The sequence below is a fragment of the Lycium ferocissimum genome, chromosome 3 (assembly GCF_029784015.1).
Source record: "Lycium ferocissimum isolate CSIRO_LF1 chromosome 3, AGI_CSIRO_Lferr_CH_V1, whole genome shotgun sequence".
Lineage (NCBI taxonomy): Eukaryota > Viridiplantae > Streptophyta > Magnoliopsida > Solanales > Solanaceae > Lycium > Lycium ferocissimum.
Genome location: NC_081344.1, coordinates 4,005,214 through 4,029,019, shown reverse-complemented (window position 1 = coordinate 4,029,019; position 23,806 = coordinate 4,005,214). Strand labels below are relative to the sequence as shown.

The following is a 23,806-nucleotide window of genomic DNA, read 5'->3' as shown; positions in this document are numbered from 1 at the left end:
GTTCATATTGTTAACTCGACTGTCCAAACTATTTAAGCAAGGACTTAAAAATTATGATAGTATTTACCCCTTCATTTCAATTAAGTGATGTTGCTGCGATAAGATTAGTAAAAAGTTTAAGAAAGAAATAAAAATTTAAAATTTGTAATTTTAAACATGTCATAACATTTGTGCAACTAAAAACTTTTGAAACCTATGACCTTAAAATATGGCATAAGATTTATGTAGCTAAAAAAATCTTCTCGTTAAAAATATTTCCAAATATAAAAGTTTGTATCAGCAGGTAAAGCCTAAAAGCTACTGAGTTTCTGTTTAGGAAAATGCAAATTGCACAGAACCTCCTCATTTAGTTCGTATATGCTGGAAACCTACTTAAGCTAAGCTCAATTAGTCTGATCAGCTTGTGAAGATAAGCGTTTTATGTTATTCTTTTTAAGGAAAAAATGACATCATAAACTTGTTAAGTGAACATTCTAAGAGGAACACTTGGTTGTTGTTACTCAACTATCAATATATGGAGTTGCAAATCAGCAAAAGCTAACAGTGCCAAGCAACAGCGAAATCGTAGTGCAAGTAATAGAATTTCTGGATTTCAGCAGCACGTATACCACAACATAACAACCATCCCAAACTAAACAAACTTCCAAACAAGTTTTCACAGACATCCACTAAACCATGTCGATTTTGAGTACTCATATGAACAAGTGTTTATAATCACCATTTGCCAGCAAGCAAACACGGTTGTAGCTATATGTATCTGCAACAGAAAAGAGGCATGTCAGAATTCATTCCTTTGAAATTTCTGAGTTATATAGCAAGCAAACAAAGTTAAGCAGTATGAATCTATAGAGACGGGTGTGAGTTGTATCAAAGCTCACTAATTTGCACTTCCAATTTCATCAAGTAAAACCTCACTGGCATGATTTCCATTTTCGAGAAAAAGGAAACGGACGAAGTCAAATCCTAAAAGCTTTATTTTGTTGATCTCCAAGGAGGAGGAGAGCCCACTTCACACTCTTGTAATGCTATAAAGATGACCAAGCTCATGGTGTATACACAAAAACCAAATATACGAGTGATCTGTTTATAGATCCACGCTGCACAACCAAGAAATGATATACTCCTAATAACTCGCAGAAACTTTGAATGCAACTTTAGCTAGGAAAGAAAATCTAGAAGCAAATAACTTTAGGTTGCTTTTCGTCCAGCATATTTTATCAGGGAAATAGCTCGACAACTTTTATGATTCGCGACTTTCAAGCAAGTGCAGGACCGACATAAATCAAACAGAGAAAGCAATCAGAGGATTCCAGCACCTAAAGACGTAGGGAGTTAAACAAATCAAAAATATTAACAGAGTGATTTGAAGTGATACCTAGTGTATCCCCAAAGTTGGACCATATTTCAGCACGGATAGATTGGTTACTGTCGGCGATACCTATGACCTCAACAAATGTTGTAAGAGGACCAGGGGGATTGCCTTTCACAACTATCTGCTGGTCATCTGTAGATCTCCCAATCACTGTACCGCCACCATCAGAGCGCATAACCTGAATCACAGCTCGGACCCTCCTTCCCATATGCAAGCGGAGAAGCTCAGCATTGACGAAGACTGCAGGATTTGATGTATCCATACCTCTAAACGAAAATAGGAAAATTGAGATAAGAGTTGAACGATCAATCACAAGTATTAGCAGACTAAACACTGTTTTTCTACCATTATTATCTATAATATCACAGTAGCATTATTTCAGCTTTGATAGGACAATTGCATTTGACTGGACTATTCAGTCTAAGCTATCAATTCTTCAATTAGTAGATCTATTGTTATGCAACAGTAAAATGACCAGAGTTTTGAGGGTTCATGGAAGCACAGCAAATATATAGCACCAACTTAGAATTGAGAAAAATAGTTGGTCTTGTAATTCCATATTTTCCCATAAAAATATTCTACCAAAAAAATAATAGTACCAAATTCAATAAGAAAAGAAACAGTTAAGGAAGATGAAGACAATGATATGGACATAAGTGAAAAGAAGCCCGAATTAGGAGGGAAGATGGGAAGAAGAAAATGAAATCTGCATTCAAGACAGGGACAACAGGAAGAAGAGCGAAACAAATAAACCAACTATAGCAATAGGAAGGAGGAGGAGAGCCAGAACCCATAACCTTATGTACCTTCTTTGCCTTTGTAATCTCTTTTCACAAGGTTTAGGTCATGAACATCATGCATTCATTTTGTTTATTAAAGAAAAAAAGGCGTCTCAACATCATTTTGGAACAAACCTAATATTGACAAAAACTTATAAACACCTGAATTTTATTCTTCAAGCACTTCATGCTATTAGGGGTGCAGAATGCATACATGCTCTATCCTAGTTTACTTTGCAGCTAGATTTTGTTTTTTCCTCAAGCAAGCACTTTAAGGAATAAACTCAGAACCAAGCACACGAGGTGCCCTTTCAGCACTTTGTGCTGTGTTTACTACTGAACTCAAAGTCGAGAAAACTTAAAATTATCGATTTAATTCTTTTTGAAAATAATTTTGTCAGCAGGTAAATCCTAAAAGCTACAGAGTTTCTGTGAACGAAATGCAACTCCCACAGAACCTCAAAGTTCAGGTTTTATATGCTGGAAACCTACCTAAGCTAAGTCCAGCTACAATTTGCTGAGATATTTAAGTTGATTGAAGACTTGTGAATAAATACTTATAAATGGTATTATGCTAATCTCTAATGCCTAACTGTAGCAAAAGAGACAGAAGTTCTCTCTAGATTCTAAATGTGACAAGGAAAACAAAATGCCCCCATGATACTAATGCCAAAGGAGATTATAAGAAGTTTACTTTCTGCTTCATTTCTTTCCTCCCTCCTACAACAAGCTCATGACCTTTATATTTCCTTCATTGTCCATGTTGGTCACTTGTTTTCTCCAAGAGCATGACCTCCCAAAACCAGAGGCGAATTCCGGATTTAATCTTTAAGGTTTGTATCATTTAACGTATTACAACATAATACCCAGTGTAATCCCACAAGTAGGGTCTGCAGAAGGTCGGATGTATGCAAACCTATCCCCTATCTTTGTGGGGTAGAGAGGTTGTTTCCGATAGACCCTCGGCTCGAAGCATGATAGATCATTGAACGTATTATGGGTTCAGACCTACTATTGTTCCAATTTTAATGCATTTTTTCACTTAAATTTATACTCCACATTCTCAAATATCACGTTCAAATGAACCCGGTACTATAAGGCTGCATTCTCCTCTGCCAAAAACCCACGCCTCCCTCACGACAAGGCCTTCCCCAAATGTCATTAGAACTCATAAATAACACAATATTTCCCAGTTCTATTACAATTTTTAACAATACTTGCTAAAGTGAACAATTTTATTTTGCATCTATAAACAAGTGCATTGATTTTCTCTTTTCCCGCTGACTAAAAAGTTATAACAAACACTTGTCTTGTCACAGTTAATCATCCTAATTTCCTCAAAAACAGCAAAATAAAAGGAAACAACGCAACTTGACAATACTACTCCAAAACTCAACTCAGATTTTAAACATTAAATCGGATTAGGAAAACTGCAATGATCAACAAATTCTGATAATTGGTAAAACAAAACTGGTATGCTTAAATCACAAAGAAATAGATGAGATCAACAACTTACCGGTTAGATTTCGAAGCTGATGATTTTATTGAAAGCATGAAGATAATTATTAGACCTCGAAACCCTACTTTTTAAATAGTGTGTGATTTTGTGAAATTTTTCTCGCGGGAAAATGCCACTTTCTTTAATTATTATCCTTAAATTTTGGCCATTTCCATTTTTTTTAATACAAATGACCAACCGAATGTACTGGCTACTTTTCATAGCCGGTATACATATATTATACACTGAATATACAAGATTTTAACCATATCATACATGAAATAAACATATATTCTAAATTCACAAATTATTTTTAATTAAAGCGGTTTAGTAGGTGGCTATTTAGGTTAATTTTTCTTATTATAATATTATTGTTACTGTTCCTTTTTTACCTACTATATTTTTGATGGAATTATACTGGGTATGTTATTGTTGTATAAATATTACTCCCTCTGTCTCAATTTATGTTATACTTTTCACTTTTCAAGAGCGAACTTGACTAAATTTTGAAGTTAAATTGAATTAGATCAACTCAATATTTTAAGATTAAAAGTTATATATTTGAAAAGTACTAAATGTTGTAACTTTTCTCATATCAATTTGATGAAAAAATACATCTTAAAATGTTGATTAAAGTTCATGCAGTTTGAATTTTGGAAGCGAAAAGTATCACATAAATTGTAGCAGCGGGAGTAATATCATCTTTTCATTTACTACAGTAGACATCTTATTTTACTTAATTGATTATTATGCTACTTGTATTATGTATATCGTTTGATCCATCATATTTGAAAAGGACGACGAGGTTGAATTTGACACGAAATAAGACACTGAAAAAAAAAAAAACGAAAGTAGTGATGGATCCAATAATGAATTTATGGGTTCAATAAAACTTAAAAGATAATGTTTTGAGGTCAAATTTTATATCCACATGTAAAGAAAAGTAAATTAAAATTAGATGTATACTAAAAATATGCTCTCAACTCGAATTTAACAATGTCTTAACTGCCATCAGCAACTTAAAGATGAAATGCGAATATTATATAATTTATGTATGATTATTTTGTGTCGCCCTGGATTAATTTCAAGTATGGTCATTGAATTTGTCGCATTTTTTATCAAGTATAACAGTAAGATCATTAAATTTTATCCCCCGTAATAACATAATCTATCATCGAGATGATTTTACTGTATAAAGTATTGTAGTTTTATTGTTATTTTTAATGTGTTACTTTAAAATTAAATAAAATCTAGTTACTTTGTTGTTGAAGTAAATAAAATTAATTACTATAACTTGAAAAAATAATTTTATAATTTTTATTATTATAGCGAGTAAAATTAAGTAATCATAGGCAAAATAAATTTTGGTGTTGCCACCAGTAAAGTCGAGGTGAGGCCGGCAACTCTCAACTACCAAATAATCATCAAAAAAAGATGCCCCATGTCTTGATGCGTCCCCACGAACTCTTGACAAATTCCACATCAAACCTAATATTCCAGAGTGAAGGTACTAACTTTTTAAAAATAAAATTTTCTTGATTTTTGGGAGTTTTTACAAGGAAATAAATAGATTATTGGGAAACTATATGGAAAAAATAAAGAAGAATGTGTAAATGGAAAACATAAAGAAAAAAGAATTCGAAGTGCAAGTTGCAAACAACTCTATGGAATTAGTCTCTTTGTCTTATTTTAACTGTCGCTTAAACTCTTTTCACGTTCACTAAAAAATAATAAATAAAGGCATAACTCATTAAGTTATTCATATTTAAGAAAAGTAAATTAATCTTTTCTTCTTGAATATTGTGCATACTTTTGATTATTAAAAATATGATTGAAAATACCTGTCAATGTTAATCTTGAATACACAATATTTACATCATATTTAGTAAAGCATGACATGAATAATTTTTTTCACTTAATTATAGTTAGCTATTTTGTATTTTCATTTTAATTTATCATATAATCACAATAACTTAATGTAATTTAATGATATAAATATGGCAAAAGACATAAATTGACCCTTAAACTATACTCCAAAAGTCATTTTCACACTTAAACTATCTTGGCGACCCATTACACACCTAATATATTTAAAAGTGATATTATTTATCCCTCCAGAGCTGATGTGGCATAAAAAAGAATTATATTTAAATAATAGGAGAGTGAGGTCAATTTTTTTTTAAAAATTACAACTTCTTCTTCTCTATTCAAACACCCCCCCCCCCCAACCCCTCCCCCTTCTCATCCACGTTCCCGCCACCCCCAACCCCACCCCCTTCTCCTCCACCTTCCCGCCACCCCACAAAACCCTTCTTCTTCTTCCTCTCACTGCCACCCCACCCCTCTCTTTTGCCATTTTCACGCCACCTCCACCCCCACCCCCACCCCCACTTCCCAAACCTTTTTTCTTCTTCATTTCACCATCACCACCACCGCCTTCACGCCACCTCCACCCCCCAAAACCCTTATTCTTCTTCGTCGTTTTCATTTTATAAACCCAGTAGTCTCCATATTAAAAAAAAAAAAAAAAAAAAGATACATAACAATACAATAAAATAAAAAAGAGTAGTGTAGGCGAAGCAGTGGTTCCTCCTTGCGGAGCAGTGCCATTCTTTTTTTTTTTGTTTTTGTTTCTTTGAAAATAGCTTGATGAGTTTAATATCACACATTTATTTTATAGGTAGATGAGATGCAAATTTGGTGACCGAAAAATGAAGAAGATCGGAAAAAATGGAAGCTCACAGGAAAATATTGAAGCTCATTGGAAACAATGGTGGTTATACAATAAGAAAGGGAGTAGGGATGAAGAAGAAAGGGAGGGTGGGGGAGAAGGTGAAAGGAAAAAAATATAAAATTAAAAATTAGAGGATTTTTTGACGTGGACTGACATGGCATTGATGTGGGGAGAGAGTGTGTACACTCTCCCCTAGTGCAACTAGTCATATTGTATTAGGGAGTAAAAAATATCACTTTTAAATATATTAGATGTGTAATGGGTCTCTAGGATAGGATAGTTTAAGTGTGAAAATGACTTTTGGGATATAGTTTAAGGCTCAATTTATGTCTTTTGCCTATAAATATTGAGTGGTGAGTAAGTATTTATCAAACTAGAAACCGTTATGTTATCCACCTCATGTACAGACGTCTTTGCAGTGATGACTACAACTCCTTCCGTTTCAATTTAAGTGTTTTACTTTATTTTTTAATTTATTCCCTTTCTATATTTAGGACCCGTTTGGCCATGAGAATTATTCACTTTTTTTCGATTTTTTTTTACTTTTTTCCGGAATCAGCGTTTGGTCATGAAAATTCCAAATACAAATTCAAGTTGTATTTGGAATTTGAAAAACACCAAAAAACTTATTTTCACTTTTAATACATTCAAACGACCAAATATTTTTTGCAAAAACTATAACATCAAACACAACTCCATCTTCAACTCCAACTCCAAAATACCAAATAAAGTGAAAAATATTTGATTTTCATGGCCAAACACCTACTTACTAAGTTGACAAGTCAAATATCTTGCATAACAAGTTTAAAAATCACAAGATTCAAGAACATTTTAGTATATTACATAAACTTTTAATTCAGGATCACAAGATTAAAAAATTCTTTTTATTTTTTAAACTTTGTGTCTAATCAAACTAAGACACTTAAATTGAGACGGAGAGAGTATATAAAATACAAAGCTGTATGGGTTTAGTCCTAAAGACAAGATGCGAGAAAAGGACATAAATGATCCCTTAACTATAAGAGTAGGTTCAAAATAGTTCCTTAACTATGCACTTAACGATTTTAGTCTTTTAAGTTTGCCACTAATTAACAAAAATGGTCCATTAACTACGTGGGTTGGTTAAAAATAGTCCCTTAAGCATGCACTTAACAGTTTTGGTCCTTTAAGTTCGCCAAAAGTTAACACTTTTAGTCTCTGATAAAATATTCATCGAACTTTGTTAGATTTGATGAAAACTATAAAATAAAAAAAGGAAAAAAATTAGCGAGAACTCACATTTAGAGGTACACAGTAATAAAGAAAGGACCAAATATTTCGGGACAAAACTGACGGACGTCAGTCGATGATAGGGAAAATCGAGGAAAAACCTACTGACTTGATAATGTCATAAAATAGTGTCTCGAAACACAAAGAACGACAGACTCTGTCGATTAAAACCGCGAGAGTCCATCGGCAAAGTAAAATACACCAGACTCATTTTAACTGAAAACCCGGTATAAAAATAAATACTTCCATCGTAGTGATTCGTTAACAAAAAAAAGTTTCCGCGCATTTTTTTCTCGAAAATAATTGATGGACATCATTGGTTTTCGTAAAAAAACGATAAATTTTTTTAAAATAGTGTCCCTCAATTTTATCTATTGTTTCCGTCCATCGTTTTTTCGCTTGTTTTTAAATAGTCATAATTTTTGTAGTTTCTGTTATTTCTAATTTACTTACGTCGGTTTTGTCCAAGGATATTTGGCCTTTTCTTTAGTAATGTGCACCTGTAAATGTGAGTTCTCCCTAATTTTTTTCCTTTTCTTCATAATTCTCGTCAAATCTAATAAACAAAGTCCGATGAATATTTTGTCGATGACTAGAAGTGCTAACTTTTGGCGAACTTAAAGGACCAAAACTATTAAGTGCATGCTTAAGGGACTATTTTTGACCAACCCTCATAGTTAAAGGGCCATTTTTATTAACTTGTGGTAAACTTGAAGGACCAATGTTAAGTCAATAGTTAAGGGACTATTTTAAATTTACTCTCATAGTTCAGGGACCATTTAGGTCCTTTTCTCGACAAGATACCCTATAAATACTGTAAAAGTTGTGTTCCTGTCCTGTTGACAGCAATTAACCAACATTAACTTAATCAAAAAGCCAAAAATAGTAATGATCACCCTCATTCCTTGCCACTTCAAAAGTTACATTAAACTATTTAAACAACTGCCAAAAACAACTTCTCCATCATTCTTTTTGCACTGTAGATCCACCCCCCAACTTAGCTGTCTAATAAATTATTCCACTAGTGGCATGTCTGTTACTTACTTTTCAATCACTAATGGAATAATAATCTTTCAATTAATTGAAGTTGGTCATATGAATTCTTGATATATTTTTATTCAAAAAAGTCTATGCTATTGAAAAGATTAATTTTTTTATTTGAATTTTAAGACAAGTAGTGAAGGTCCCATTGGTGGGATCTCAAGAACAAAACCGAAAGTTAAGAAAAAGAAAGGATGACTAAAAGAGAAAGGTGCAAACTTTTTCTTTTTCCTTCTTTTGATACCTTCCTTTCTCTTTAGTTTTAGCTTTTACACATTTGAACACTCAATACAAGGACCCATTAATCCAAAAAATATAATTAGCCTTTTTTTTAGCTGAGTTAAAAAAAAAAAAATGTGTTGAAAGCTTGAGTGGTTGTTGAGTTTACTTTTTGTGGAGAGTTGATTTTGATATGTACTCAAAGAGCTGGTATGTATCTTGAATTATTATTTTGTTCCTGTTATTTCAATTCAAGAATCATATTTTCCTGTTTCTTTGGTTCTTTTGTTGTGTTGGAACTGATTTCTTTATGTGTATTTTTCATTTTTGATGCAGTTTGAAACTTTGAAGTTTCCGCTCTGGTAAGTTGATACAAGGGGATTGAGTTGTTTCCTGTAATTGATATTTGTTTTAAAGTTTTGAGAATTGATAGTTGTTTATAGTGAGAAAAAAAGATGGGTGTTGGATTATTAGAGATTGGAGTTGAAATGAGGAGAATTTTGATGTTTTCAGTTAAAAGATGTTATATTACAGTCTTGAATCATCCATTTCTTGTGGGTATGCTGTGTTTCATAGCATTTTTGTACAGAACTTTCCCATTTCTGTTTTCAATATTGTTAGCTGCATCCCCAGTTCTTGTTTGTACTGCTGTTTTGCTTGGAACTTTACTAAGTTTTGGCCAGCCTAATATACCCGAAATCGAAAGGGAAGAAAAAACAACAACTCATGATATAGTGCCTTTAAAAACTGGGGTATTATATGATACAACTCATTTTGAGAGTGAAGATAGTTACTATGTGGAGAGATACACGGAGAGGGACCTCGTAGAGCAGTCGATTGATAAGATTAGTGATCTTTCCCCTCTACTCGAGGAAAGATCTCGAGATTTTCAATTTGAGGACGGGGTTTTTGAGCAGAACAATGAAGAGAATGAAGAGAAACATGGTGATGAGGAACTTAGGGAAAGTCAATACTCTCCGATTCCAGCGGTTGATGAGGGTTTCGAGGAAGCAGCGAGGGACTTTTATGAGCAAAAAAATGAAAAGAATGAAGAGAAACATGATGATGGGGATCTTATGGAGAGTCAATACTCTCCCATTCCGACGGTTGATAGTGAGAGCGTTGAGTCTGACTTTGATAGATCGGATTCCTTTGATTCTAAAATGGTGAATCTTAATTCTCTTCCCGGTTCCCCTTGGAAAAAGGAGACCGAAGAAGAGGAAAAAGAGGAAGAACAGGAGGAGGAGGATGATGACGATGAGTCTTTTGATTCGGGATCTGATCGAGCAGAGAGCTCGTCTCCAGATGCTTCATTAGCTGACATTATGCCGATGCTTCATGAGCTCCATCCACTTTTGGATGAAGATACTCCTCAACATGTTAGTTTGTTGCATGATGTTTCTGATGCTGCTTCGGATAGTTCCGGTAAGACCACGGAGAGTGAAAATGAATCTGATGATGGTTTTGAAAATCAAGAAGAGGTAGAAGTTGCAGACAACGAGAATGAAGATGGTGAAAAGCGAGACGAGGAAGATAAAAGCAAGTCAGCTATAACATGGACAGAGGAGGATCAGAAGAATCTAATTGACTTGGGAAGCTCCGAGGTTGAAAGGAATCAACGGTTAGAGAATCTTATGGCAAGGAGAAGAGCATTGAAGAAAATGAGGACGATGATGACCGAAAAGAATTTGATCGACTTGGAAAGCGCTGATCTTCCGTTCAACATCCCTTCCATTTCTACGGCAAGAAACAATCCGTTTGATGCTCCGAACGATAACTATGACCTCGGACTGCCACCAATCCCGGGGTCCGCTCCCTCTGTTTTAGTACCAAGGCGAAACCCGTTTGATCTTCCTTATGACTCAAGTGAAGAGAAACCTGATCTTATGGAGGACGAAGAGTTTATAACATTTCAAGCAAAGGATCCGCTTTTTCGGAGGCACGAAAGTTTTATTGTAAGACCCTCAATCTTTGGGCTGAACAGGCAAGACAAGCAAGATGTTCATTGGAGACCTTATTTTGTTCCGGAAAAGATGGCTTCAGAAGGAACAAGCTATGCGCCATTTCAACGACAATCTAGTGAACTTAGTGATTCCAAAGTAAGTTCAGTTCCCGAAACAGAATCACTAAGTTCAGTTGAAAATCTGGAAGACAAAGAACTCATAGATGAACGCATTTCCGAGGAGCCAAAGCTGATATCTAAACAAGAGCATACTTCTGAGCATGTCAGACATGGAAGTCAATCCTCCGAAGAAGTGGAGTTTTTGGTGCAACTGGGAACTCTGGAAAATCATCATGAAGCAAAAAAAGCTTTGCTCCAGGAAGGAAGAGAACTTAATCCAACCGATATTCAGTCAAAGCTGGAAACTTTTTATCAAAGATACAGCAGTCAATCTAGCTCCTCGTCGTTGGCAGAAGTGAGTGAAAGTGTCTTTGTTGATAAAGAAGGAGAAATGAGGTCAAGTTTCGAGGAGATAATGGGACATGTTGAACAAAATGGGATCTCCAGGGAAGCTTCATTTGATGGACCAAATTTCCACGTCACGAGCACTTCAGTGGATCATACTTCACGTGGTCAACCTATTTATGATGCCAGTCCTTCTGCTATTAGGGAAAACATATTCTCAGCCTCCTTTTCTTCAGATCAGCGTGTGGAATCTGAAACAGGGTTTTCCCCTATAAGAACTGTTTCTCTCATAGAGAGGGAATCGCAGGAAAATAGTCAGGACATTGAAAAGTCCCTTCCAACGAATGAAGAAATTTTGGCACCAGAAGATGAGCTTGATGTTGCAAAGGCAGAGATTTCTCAAAATGATGAAATCTTTAGCAGTGCAAATGCCTCTCCAGTGCCTGAGTTCGTTCTTGGTTTGGCATCCGCGGATTCAAAATTATCAGAAAATGAGGATATTGTGTATGAGGAAGGAATTATTGAGCATGAACAACTGCGAATTACTTGTCCAGGATTGGATATACATACCCATATTCTGTCTAACCATGCTGCATACCAGACAGTTGAATCCCTTTCAACATTTGATGATCTCAGCTCATCAAATGTTGTTGAAAATTTGGCTACTGATGATCACACTGAAGTGGATGAAGAGCTGGTCTCTGTTGGACATGCTTCTGTAGAAAAGTCCATCTCTCAGCATGAAGAAGAATTGGCACACACAGACAAATCCATAGATGAACAATCCTCAGAGAATTGGGAAGTAACGGTAAACAAGTTCTTCTCATCTCTTTTCTTTTATGCATTTCTTTTTATTTCTTCAGTAATTATCATTTCATATGTCATAGCAGCACATTTACTAGGATTGATCTTAGAAATCTGAAATCTGCTCGATTAATTTTTCACTTGTAATTGTGTGACCTGCTGCTAAGGAAAAAAAGAAATATCTACTTGGTTTTCAAAATTATGACGTGAAGATTTATAATTTACTTTACCTGAACTGATAGGAATAGACAACTGCAACTTAGACTCCTATAATAGTAAGAACAAACAGTCTGGAACTGAAATTGGCATATGTTCCATGATATAGATGTTGCCTGTTGGATAATAAGCTATAAGCTATGCTGCTCCGATACTTCAAAAATGCTGTCACACCCACATCGAATGCATCACTATGTTAGAAGCATTAAAAGTAAACAGATATGAACTGAACTTTATGATGTAGAAATCCAAGGCTGACTCAGTGATAGAAGCACTACATGTTAGGACTAATTTGTGTGTTTGAGGAATATTGTTTGTGATAGAATTAACTATTGTTTCTCTTATTTCCAAACCCATGCATTATTATAGCCTTATGTCATAGCAAGTTTATTTATTCTTTCCTTCTCTTTTTCTTTTTCCTTTTTAAATGCTTCTAGTCGGGAATCAATCCTAGTAAAATCTAAGTGCATCTTTTTTCTGATAAACAGGAGCCACCAGCTATCCTGGTTGAGTCAATTGAGGAAGCAAGAACCACTGAGAACGTGAATGTTTCAGAAATCCATGACCTTGATAATGGAATTCCTATTATCAGCTCCCCACGTACTCCCGACTGTACTTCCAATCTGCATGAGGTTGTTGGCCCAGCAGGTGCTGTAGGTCTAAAGAACATCTTTCTCGATGAGGTGGAAAATGATAACCAGATCAAGGTCTTAGAAAACTATGTATTGCCACCAGAGACAGCTGATTTTCACCATGATGAGCAATATATAGTTGAAGAGACCGACGGTATGGAGGACATTGATGAGGTATTATTTCTCTCTGAATTAGATACAGTTGGTGACTTTAGCATCAACGAGGGTTTGTCTGCATTCCAAGCTGTTGATTCTGCCACCACAGAATTTTCTGAAGAGGCCCATGCTGAAGTTCATGAAAGAAAGTTCCCATTGCACCCTGAGATTTTAAATGCATCCACGGTTGAAGAGACTGATAAGCATGAAGATAAGGAGTGTGCTTCTGAAATTCAAAATTCTGGAATGAGCATTATTGACCATATTGATGCATATCATACAGAATTGTCTGAAGCAGAAGTTGATAATGCTGTTGATACTAGATCAATTGAAGGAGGACTGCCCGAGGATAATTTGGATACTCAAGAGGTAGTTCCAAGAATGCCAATAGCTGAAGCTCATAACTCTGTCTTTGAGGTAGAAAATTCAAAATCTACTCAAACTGAAGTGACTGAAGTGCCTCAAGAAGTTACAGTCAAAGAGGAAGCTGATTCTGGTATGTCAGTACTAGAAGCACAAACAATTCAAGATATTGAGTCGGCGTTTTGGCAAGTTTTTGAGAAAGAAATGGAGAAATCTAATGTTCTTGAGCAATCTAATGCTAAAGATCCCGGAATGCCAGTGCTGGAAGCACAAACTGTTGAAGATATTGAGTCAGCATTTACAAGTACTACTGAGAAAGAAATCGAGCACTCTAACGTGCTTGAGCTACCAAATGCTGAACTAGTAACTGAACAATCTGAGAGTTCAAACAATGCAGCAGCAGTTGAAGCGTCAAGTTCAGTACGGGAAGATTCCGGAATGCCAGAGCTGGAAGCACAAACAGTTGAAGATATTGAGTTAGCATTTCGAAACATTTCTGAGAAAGAAATAGAGAATTCGAATGTGCTCGAGCAATCTGGGAGTTCTGACAATGCAGCGGTGTTTGAAGTGTCAAGTTCAGTGCAGGAAGATTCTGGAATGCGAGTGGTGGAAGCACAAACAATTGAAGATATTGAGTCGGCATTTAAAATTACTTCTGAGGAAGAAATAGTACACTCGGATGTACTTGAGCTACGTAATGCGAATCTTGTAACTGAAGAATCTGGGAGTTCCACCAATGCAACAGTGTTTGAAGTGTCAAGTTCAGCACCGGAAGATTCTGGAATGCCAGTGGTGGAAGCTCAAACAACTGAAGATATTGAGTCAGCATTTGAAAGTACTTCTGAGAAAGAAATAGTGCACTCGAATGTGCTTGAGCTACCTAATGCTAAACTGGTAACTGAAGAATCTGGGCATTCTGACGATGCCGTGGTGTTTGACGTGTCAAGTACAGTACCAGAAGATTCTGGAATGCCAGAGCAGGAAGCACAAACAGTTGAAGATATTGAGTTAGCATTTAGAAATATTTCTGAGAAAGAAATGGAGAACTCGAATGTGCTCGAGCTACCTGATGCTAAGCTTGTTACTGAAGGATCTGGGAGTTCCGACAATGCAGCGGTGTTTGAAGTGTCAAGTTCAGTTGTGGGAGATTCTGGAATGCCAGTACTGGAAGCACAAACAGTTGAAGATATTAACTTGGTATTTAGTCAAATATCTGAGGAAGAAGTGGAGAAATCGAATGTTCTTGAGCTACCTAATGCTAAGCTTGTAACTGAAGAATCTGGGGATTTTGACAATGCAGCGGTGTTTGAGTCGCCATTTACAATTACTTCTGAGAAAGAAATAGTGCATTCAGATGTACCTGTGCAACCGAATGCTAAGCTTGTAACTGAAGAACCTGGGAGTTCGGACGCTGCAGCGGTGTTTGAAGCGTCAAGTTCAGTACTGGAAGATTCTAGAATGCCAGTGGTGGAAGCACAAACAATTGAAGATAATGAGTCAGCATTTAGAATTACTTCTGAGAAAGAAATTGTGCACTCGGATGTACTTGAGCAACCTAATGCTAGGCTTGAAACTGAAGAGTCCCGGGATGCTGACGATGCAGCGGTGATTGACTTGTCAAGTTCAGTACAGGAAGATTCTGGAATGCCAGTACTGGAAGCACAAACAGCTGAAGATATTGAGTCAGCATTTAGGCAAATATCAGAGCAAGAAATAGCTGAGAAATCGAATGTTCTTGAGCAACCTAATGCTGAGCTAGCAACTGAAGAATCTGGGAACAGAGCAGCTGCTGCTGAAACGTCAAGTTCAGCACTGGAAGGTTCTGAAATGCCAGCGCTGGAAGCACAAACAGTTGAAGATATGGACATGGTATTTAGGCGAATATCTGAGAAAGAAATGGAGGAATCGAATGTTCTTGAGCAACCTAATGCTGAGCTAGCAACTGAAGTTTCTGGGAGTTCTGACAATGCAGCGGTCCTCAAAGTGTCAAGTGTGACATGGGATATGCAGTTACCGATTCTTGAAACAAGACCAACTGAATATTTTGATTTGGATCATGAAAAACTCTCTGAGAGTGATGATGAGACACTCACCCATCATGATTCTGTTGGTGGTGCTGAGCATATGAGGGAATCCAAAGATATAGGAGCTTCTTCGGATTCACAAAATGTCGAGACAGACTTGCATTTGAAACAAATCTTGGAAGAACAGCCAAGTGGAGCAAGCTCTACCAATGATATCAAATCGAGTGTTAGGGGATATGATGTATCCGAATTTGGTGAAGGTGAAACAGGAAAAGGAGATGACAAAGTTGTAGTAAAAGAAGCTAAGGCATTAACAGCTGAAAAACTAGAACATGCTGTTGATATGCCTACTACAGCTGATGCTTAAGGGCTAAAAAGATAAATCCCACAAGACGGGCTCAAGTTCAAGCTCAAGCTTTGATTCAAGTTCAAGCGACTCCGACAAAGAATGAAGATGCTCAGGAGTTAAAGTTGGTTTACTTTTGTGTTTATTGCATGGTTTGGAGTGGCTTTGTGAAATGATGGTTTTCTTCGAGAATGAGTTTTGTTTTGATTTCTGGAAGCATTCTTTCTTCTTATATTTTTTTTCTTCATCTTTTCAGCAGTTTCTGGAGATTGTTGGAAGAAAAGGTTTTGTTAAACTTGTATATGGATTTTGTAATTTTTGGTATGAGAGTTTATGTTGACTGTTTTCTTGAAAGTAATGGCAGACTCAATGCTTTCCTCTGTTGCTTCTTTTTGCTGTTTTCCTCACTTCTTTAGTTCTTTTAAGCTTTCTTTTTTGGATTATGTGTTTTAAATATACAGGACAGGATGAAAAGGAAGAATAAAAGAGATTTTGATTGATAAAATTGCAAATCGAATTTATTCAACGACTAAAGTCCTAACTTGTTTGATTGCAGCAATTCATTGTCTAGTCTGATGATCAAAACAGAACTGTACCAATGTAGTACTATGGATCCGTCAGTTTTGAAAATTACTCCAAGATATATACTATTTTTTTTTTTAATAATTGTGGTGTCCGGACCAGCTTGTGTACACCTCAACTAATTCTATCGAAATATCTGCTATCTCGCACCAGTAGTAGCAAGTAACTCTAGTCCACCAAAGCTGGGATAGAATGTAATCACACTGTCCGTTAGGATTAAGTACTCCAACATATTAAAACTTATGATCTCTTTTTTTCCTTTTTGAAAGCTAATCTTTTGCTGTGTTTCGTTTTCTTTTATTCTATTGAGTTCTCAAAATTATCTTAAAGGTAAACTGGTAAATTCATTCATATAAAAAAGATGAGTTTGGTTGTCAAAATGTAAATTAGTTTAACTTTATAAAACACATTAAGGGGACCATCAGGTTACTGGGATGAGTAAGATAATATTGATATAAAATCTGATTAATATTGCGTTTGGCTAACATAGTGACATACCGGGTCCGGTATAAATAATATCAGTATATTTTTATACAACAATACTGGTTTTATCTTATAATGATGAATCCAACATGGAATCGCTTATACCAGTAAAAGCTTTACACTAATAAAACATTTAAAAAACCAAAAGAAGACTTTATTTCATCTTTCTATTTTTTATTTACTTGAAAAAACAAGGGTACCATTGTCAATTTCTGCACTCCATAGTCCATTCATTCCTTTTTTACCAAGGTGTTTGGACACAAAACCTATGAAATTAAAGACCGACTTTTAAACGAGTGGCGGTGAAGTTCGACAAATTTTTTCATTTTCTGTTCTTCAAACATGAACGAGTGGTCGTGAAGTTCCACATATCTTTTCATTTTCTGTCCTTAAAACATGAACTTTATATCAAGTGAGACCCAACAAAGTCATATCATTAAGCGAAATAGAGATGCTAATATTAGCCACGAAGAAACAAACATCGTTCTTTATTGAACAAATTGAAAAATATATCATATAAAATGGACAGAGGAAAGAATATACATTGTATATCTCATTTTTAATGCAATGAACCAAATATCCGCCATTAAAGTAAATGCACTAGATAACCCAATGCTTATTAATCTTTATATTGAAGTCCAAGTATAACTTTGTCCCCCAACCAAACAACCTCTAGCAGTGTAACAGTAGCAAATAGACCTTTCTAAACCCACTGAACCATTTCATTAGACATTGAAATATGAAATACTTTAACAGTTGGTAGCAGTATATATAGCGACCGCTTTACGCACGTTCATTAACTTACTAATAACTTACATACATCATCATATCTTTGCTTAGAGTTGCAACAACTTGGACACACAGTAAGTACAACAATAAACAACTTTCAGGGGAGGGGGAATATGTAAACTTCCACAAAAAGTGGCAGTTCTAGTGAGCCTATTCATCAAGTGTCTAAGAGCAGTTGGTGTCGTAGCTGGCGAGTCCCAACAACTCTGGACCTTCAAGTCGAGGATTGTGCTCGAAGCTGCAAATTAGAAGTTTAGTAAACTCATCAGAAACAATCAACTAGGATATACTGTAATCTTATAGAGGAATCATAGCGCAACGGAAGAACAACTGGTATAAGACTATTCATAGCGCAAGCCCCGAGTACTTAATTCAGGTGGCAAAGATTGAGGGACTTATGACTAAGGTCACAAGTTTGAGCCTACGCCATGCGAACTAAGCCTCGTATTTAAGTGGAGAAGCGCTATGTTGCTCGGACTCTTCAAAAATGCGTGAGGGTGTGTCTTGGATCCTCCAAATAGTGCATTTTTGGAGGATCCAACATGGATGCGACAACATTTTCGAAAAGTCAGATCAACATAAGAGAAGGGTAGACAGGCGGGCCCATTATCTCCAAGTTTCGAAGGCTGCGGTTGGTCCTAAGGTTTGGCCCTAGATGGGTATCTCAGTCATAAAAAAAGAATATACATAGCCCAAAAGGCACACAGGTAAGGCTCCACATATGACACATGGGCAGCACCAGGAACATGTAGTCTCTTTTACTATATTCGAGAGCACAATTGCTTCCTCAAACATATACTGCAAAGTTTATTCATCTGCTTGTCTTGCTTTATTTATTTTTCCAGCACCTCATTTTCCCCCTTTTTTACTCTTAACACATCTTTCCCCAAATAATAATAAAATCTAATACAAATAAATATGGAAATGAGGGAATTAAGGAGCCAAAGGATAAACAAAAAGTGAGAAACAAACTACAAAGCATCTTAATTGATTTGAGTTGCAGATATAATTAGCATATCTAAAAATACAATGGGGCTTCCTTTGGGTTTGAAGTAAATGGGAGTCAAAGGTATCTTGTGTATAGCTCGAATTGGTACCAACCATAATGTTAATTGAAATAACTGGAAATCTTAAAACTCTTTTTGGTTAGTATATACTCTCTTCAATTAGGTGTTATTTGAGGCCTCCCAACAAATCAATATAACTGTTCTGAAATAAAAGGTCACATATCCAAATCCTTTTCAAATAAGTCTTCTTATTTCAAAAAACAATTAGAAGTCACCGTTTCCAATATCATTCACCTAATCCTTCCACAAGTCCAAAATATGAAGCTCAAATTTAACTTGGATGAATGGAAATCAAGATGATAGTTGTTTTTAGAGGTATACTTTATTTTTGATTGGGAATCCTTTTTAAAGGTATACTTGATAGCATAAAGCATACAGAGACACAATTACTATTTGCACCATTGTCAATACTCCTAAAGTTCAATTTCGATGACAATACTTGTAGGATATAAAAGGAAATCTTACTTGTTCAGTGGAATATGCTCAAATGGACCAGAAGTGGGAATTGTACCACACAAATCGTTACTTGAGACATCCCTAGAAGAAAGAATGCAGAAAGTTAAAATTTATTTCGCATAAGAATGATGATAATAACACAAGCAAAGAATATGTACTTACACAACTTTCAGGCTAGAAACACTAGTAAGTTCTCTTGGGATTGGTCCTGTTAGCTTATTATCATTCATACGCCTGATAGATTAGATAAGAAACTTTTAATCAACATAAGAGGATTGTGCAATAATCAATTCACTACAAGCATATGTACTTGGGTATTTACAATAAGGAAGGGAGGGGGTTGTTCACTCAGGACCTCACTAACTAATTTAAGGCCAAACTGAAACTGAATATTTATGTCAAAAAAAGAAAAGGGAACTCTGTGGACTGCCCAAGAAGCAGAATAGTAGCCTTCTTTTTCATTTCCCCCTGATATGTAAAAAGTATGACTGGAAAAATTGGGAAACATCGCAAAGGATAACTTACAGGAAAACGAGTTTTTTCAACTTTCCCAGTGAAGTAGGAATTGTCCCTGAAATTTTGTTGTTGTACAGATCCAGACTAATAAGGTTCTTCAAGTTACCGAGCTCTTTAGGGATGGTTCCCTGAATATTATTTTTGTAAAGCTCCCTGAAGCAACAAACAATTAAATTATGGTTATGACTCCTTGAAAACCAATAGCCATTGACAAGAAATGGCAAGTCAATTTAAGAGTTTAAATAATTACTCACAAATACTGCAGATGTTCAAGCTTTCCAAGCTCAGGTACCAAATGACCAGATAATTTTGAGTTGCCAAGGTCCCTGCAGAAACATTAACACCCTGATATATTTCAGACTTTTCTTTGTAGAAGAGGGGAGGACACGCATAAGAGAGAGGGAGGGAGAGATAAAAGAATTTCCATTAACCAGCAGAGAATACATAGGAGGAGACATGAAATTTTGATCTTAGGCAAAACAAGTTTATTTCAGAAATTTTAGTAGGCGTTTGGCCATAGATTTCAAACATTTTTCACTTTATTTGCAATTTATGAAGTTGGAGTTGAAGATGGAGTTGTGTTTGGTTATACTTTTTGCAAAGGACAGAAGAGAGCACTTTATTTGGAATTTATGAAGATGGAGTTGGAAAACAAGTTTGGAACACTTTCCAAATTTGGAATCCAGCTCCAAGTTGGATTTGGAAATTTTATAACCAAACGCTGACTTTGAAATAAAATGAAAAATTGTTCCGGAAAAAAGTGAATAATTCTCAATGGCCAAACAACGCATGTCACAACTATTAGAAAGGAATTATTTGTTATAGCTACTGCTCGTCTCAGGATAGAATAACTTCCGGTTTGGAAATTGATATGATTCCTTCGTACACGAAAAATGTCAGACTGAGTACCTCAAGCTTTTTAAATATGTGGAAGACATCATGGTAATGAGGATATAAGAAGGATTTTTGCATCTCAATATATTAGTTTGCCCTCATTCTCATTTCATAAATCATCTGTTAAGTGTTATGTATCAATAAGGAGCCCAATCAATATAAAAATCCACCCACTAATATCAAGTGTTCCAAGATCACATATATACAAGAAATGCAACTCTATACAATCATTCATAAACATCTAAAAAATTTCCAATAAATGATCATTTGCTAAAAAAGATACATAAGCAAATGATCATGCTTGCTACAACATTTCACAAAACTTCAGCACTACCTTATAGAAACACTGTCACCAATCAAACACTCCCTCCGCTTCAATTTATGTGGCTTGATTCGGAGTAAGATAGCCAAACTAACTAATTTTCGGTGTGAATTTAGATATATATCTTCAATTTTTTTGAAATAAAATTTACCTTTTCTAGAAACTACGTAAAAAGTAGGGACTAAAACGTACTATAAGTCACATTAGTTAACAATTCAAAATATTTAGAAAGTATTTGAAAAAATTATGGTAAAAAATATCTTCTTTGACTGTAAATAGTAACTAATACAAACAAATTGAGGCGGAGGGAGTAAGTTTAAATGTTTGCCACACTTTAAAACAAACAAAATCTCCTAGATATTACAAAAAGTGCAACCACGTGAGATCAGAAACATAACAACGACAAAGATCACTAATAAACCACACGTCTCCATCTTTAGCATATAGATCATAGAGTACACATTAAGACAAGGAACCTCGAGTACGTTAAACCAAAGTAATACTGACACTTGTTTCCCTTGGAAAAAGGAATAAGCTTGCTACTAATTTCAAAACTAAGACTTGTCAGCTAGAAAGTCAAGTGAAAGCTTAAATATTTACCATCTCAATAAGCCCAGAATGAATAAGAACAAATAAAACAAACTTCAAACTCACAAATCGACTTAACAACAAATCCTCTCTATATATAAATCCAACTATATTTGGACCCATAACCCATTTCATTCCAATACTCATACAACAATAACAACAACGTACCCAGTGTATTCGCACAAGTGGAGTCTGGGAAGGGTGGCGTGTATGCAGACCTTACACCAATGCTCATAATTTTTACTTTTAATGATTCTCGAACTCTAAATCTCAGGCTTATCACTAAACTGTCATACAAATCTCTAAACACAATGAATATAATATGCCAAAAAATTCTTTAACTGTGTGTACACATACATAATACAAAGACAATCATATGAATCGACTAATTTTCCCAAAATTAACAGAACACCCAAACCAGAACAACAAAAAGAAAATGAAAGTGTATGTATACATACATAAATACAAACACAAACATACAAATCAACCAATTTCCCAAAAATAACAACACCCAAACCAGTATTTAACCCAAACACAAGAAAAAAGATGAAATTTTTTCGACTTACACACGAGTGAAATGATTATCTCCATTACAAGTGACATGAAACCAGGTACAAGGATTAACAAGATTCGGTTATTTAGGTCAATTCTTTAAAACAAATAATTGTAACTGTGTGTACACATACATAAATACAAACACAAACATACAAATCAACCAATCTCCCAAAAGAAACAACACCCAAACAAGTATTTAACCCAAAAACAAATAAAAAGATTAAATTTTTAGACTTACACACGAGTAACATGATTATCTCCATTACAAGTGACATGAAACCAGGTACAAGGGTTAACAAGATTTGGTTATTAATTCTTTAAAACAAATAATTGTAACTGTGTGTACACATACATACAAATCAACCAATTTCCCAAAACTAACAACACCCCAAACAATCATTTAACCCAAAAACAAGAAAAAAGATTGAATTTTTAGGACTTACACACGAGTAACATGATTATCACCATTACATGTAACATGAAACCAAGTACAGGGATTAACAAGATTCGGATCCCAGCTCTGGAGCACGTTTTCCGGGTCAGATAAGCTCCTACGAAGTGCATACAAAGCATCCCCTTCTGAATTTCCCTTTACACACACAGCTAGAACAACTACAACTCCCAAAAAAACCCATGATTTCAAGAATGAACTATGGGTTGCCATGGTTATACTCACAAGCAAGAAAATTGTTGGGTGTTGCTTAGATTTTTGTAGGGATTTGTTTGGACAAGAGGAAGAAGAAAAAGGGTAAAGTGGGGGAGTAAAAGGATCAGTTTTGGGAATGAGAAGAGCTTGGTGGTGGGTGCGTTTAGGGAATCTTTTCTACTTTCCACATACCTTTCTGTATTTATTACTCCCTACATCCCAATTTACGCGTTATACTTTGACTCAATACGGAGTTTATAAATTGGATACGGAATTTAAAAAATAATGAAAGATTTTTAATTTTATGATCTAAAATAAATTAAAGATATTTATATTGTTATAAATCAATCTCGTCAAGTGTAAAAGGTACTCTCTCCAAATCAAAAAAAGAGTCCATTTAGCCTTTTTTTCTTAGATAGAAAAAAGAGTTCACTTACCAAATCAAGAAAGAATTAACCTTATTTTTCCATATTGACCCCTATTAAGTGTTATATGATCAAATCCTAATGCCTATTTAATTGGGGATAGTTTAGTCAAATTACCTATTTTTATCTACGAATGTGCAAATGGCTAAGTCGACTCTTTTTTTTATCCGGAAGGAGTAATGTTTAAAGTTAAATTGTTGTCAAATAAGGAAATGTGTCATTTTTTTTTTTTTTTGACTGACTAAAAATGAAAGTGTGTCATATAAATTGGGACAGAAAGAGTAACTATTCCATATTCTTATGCTTTATTTTTTGAGTTTAAATTTTGCACACTGTTGGTGTACATAACTTCTTACACCATCAGATAATTTTAAAGGTAATTATTCACTGTAACTTTAATTAATAAAGTACTGCCTTTTCTATTAGAGTGTACATAAAATGATATGTAACAACCATTATTCAAACAAGGTATGAATCTGGTGGCGACAGTCTAACACTATCATGTAAATCTGGAGTTCTATGTACACTGTTGGAGGTGTACACAATTTCTTACACCATCAGGTAATTATTCTCAGTAACTTTTAATTAATAAAGTATTACCTTTTCTATTATAGTGTTAGACT

At 35.2% G+C, this 23,806-nt stretch overlaps 3 protein-coding genes across 3 annotated transcripts; 1 reads left to right on the top strand and 2 right to left on the bottom strand.

The window, feature by feature from the left end:
* Window positions 1–662: 662 nt before the first annotated feature.
* On the bottom strand, window positions 663–3,823 carry LOC132050842 (replication protein A 14 kDa subunit B-like). Its single transcript, XM_059442190.1, has 3 exons — window positions 3,668–3,823; window positions 1,376–1,638; window positions 663–757 (listed from the first exon to the last, which is right to left on the bottom strand). Exons 1-3 carry the CDS (start codon window positions 3,703–3,705, stop codon window positions 693–695), a joined length of 366 nt encoding a protein of 121 aa, XP_059298173.1. The 5' UTR covers window positions 3,706–3,823; the 3' UTR covers window positions 663–692.
* Window positions 3,824–8,745: 4,922 nt separating this feature from the next.
* On the top strand, window positions 8,746–16,240 carry LOC132049342 (uncharacterized). Its single transcript, XM_059440097.1, has 4 exons — window positions 8,746–9,122; window positions 9,249–12,127; window positions 12,828–14,681; window positions 14,799–16,240. Exons 2-4 carry the CDS (start codon window positions 9,368–9,370, stop codon window positions 15,879–15,881), a joined length of 5,697 nt encoding a protein of 1,898 aa, XP_059296080.1. The 5' UTR covers window positions 8,746–9,122; window positions 9,249–9,367; the 3' UTR covers window positions 15,882–16,240.
* Window positions 16,241–17,625: 1,385 nt separating this feature from the next.
* LOC132049341 (leucine-rich repeat protein 1-like) lies at window positions 17,626–22,953 on the bottom strand. Its single transcript, XM_059440096.1, has 6 exons — window positions 22,556–22,953; window positions 20,008–20,079; window positions 19,763–19,906; window positions 19,400–19,471; window positions 19,247–19,318; window positions 17,626–17,952 (listed from the first exon to the last, which is right to left on the bottom strand). Exons 1-6 carry the CDS (start codon window positions 22,774–22,776, stop codon window positions 17,880–17,882), a joined length of 654 nt encoding a protein of 217 aa, XP_059296079.1. The 5' UTR covers window positions 22,777–22,953; the 3' UTR covers window positions 17,626–17,879.
* Between the last annotated feature and the right edge of the window lie 853 nt (window positions 22,954–23,806).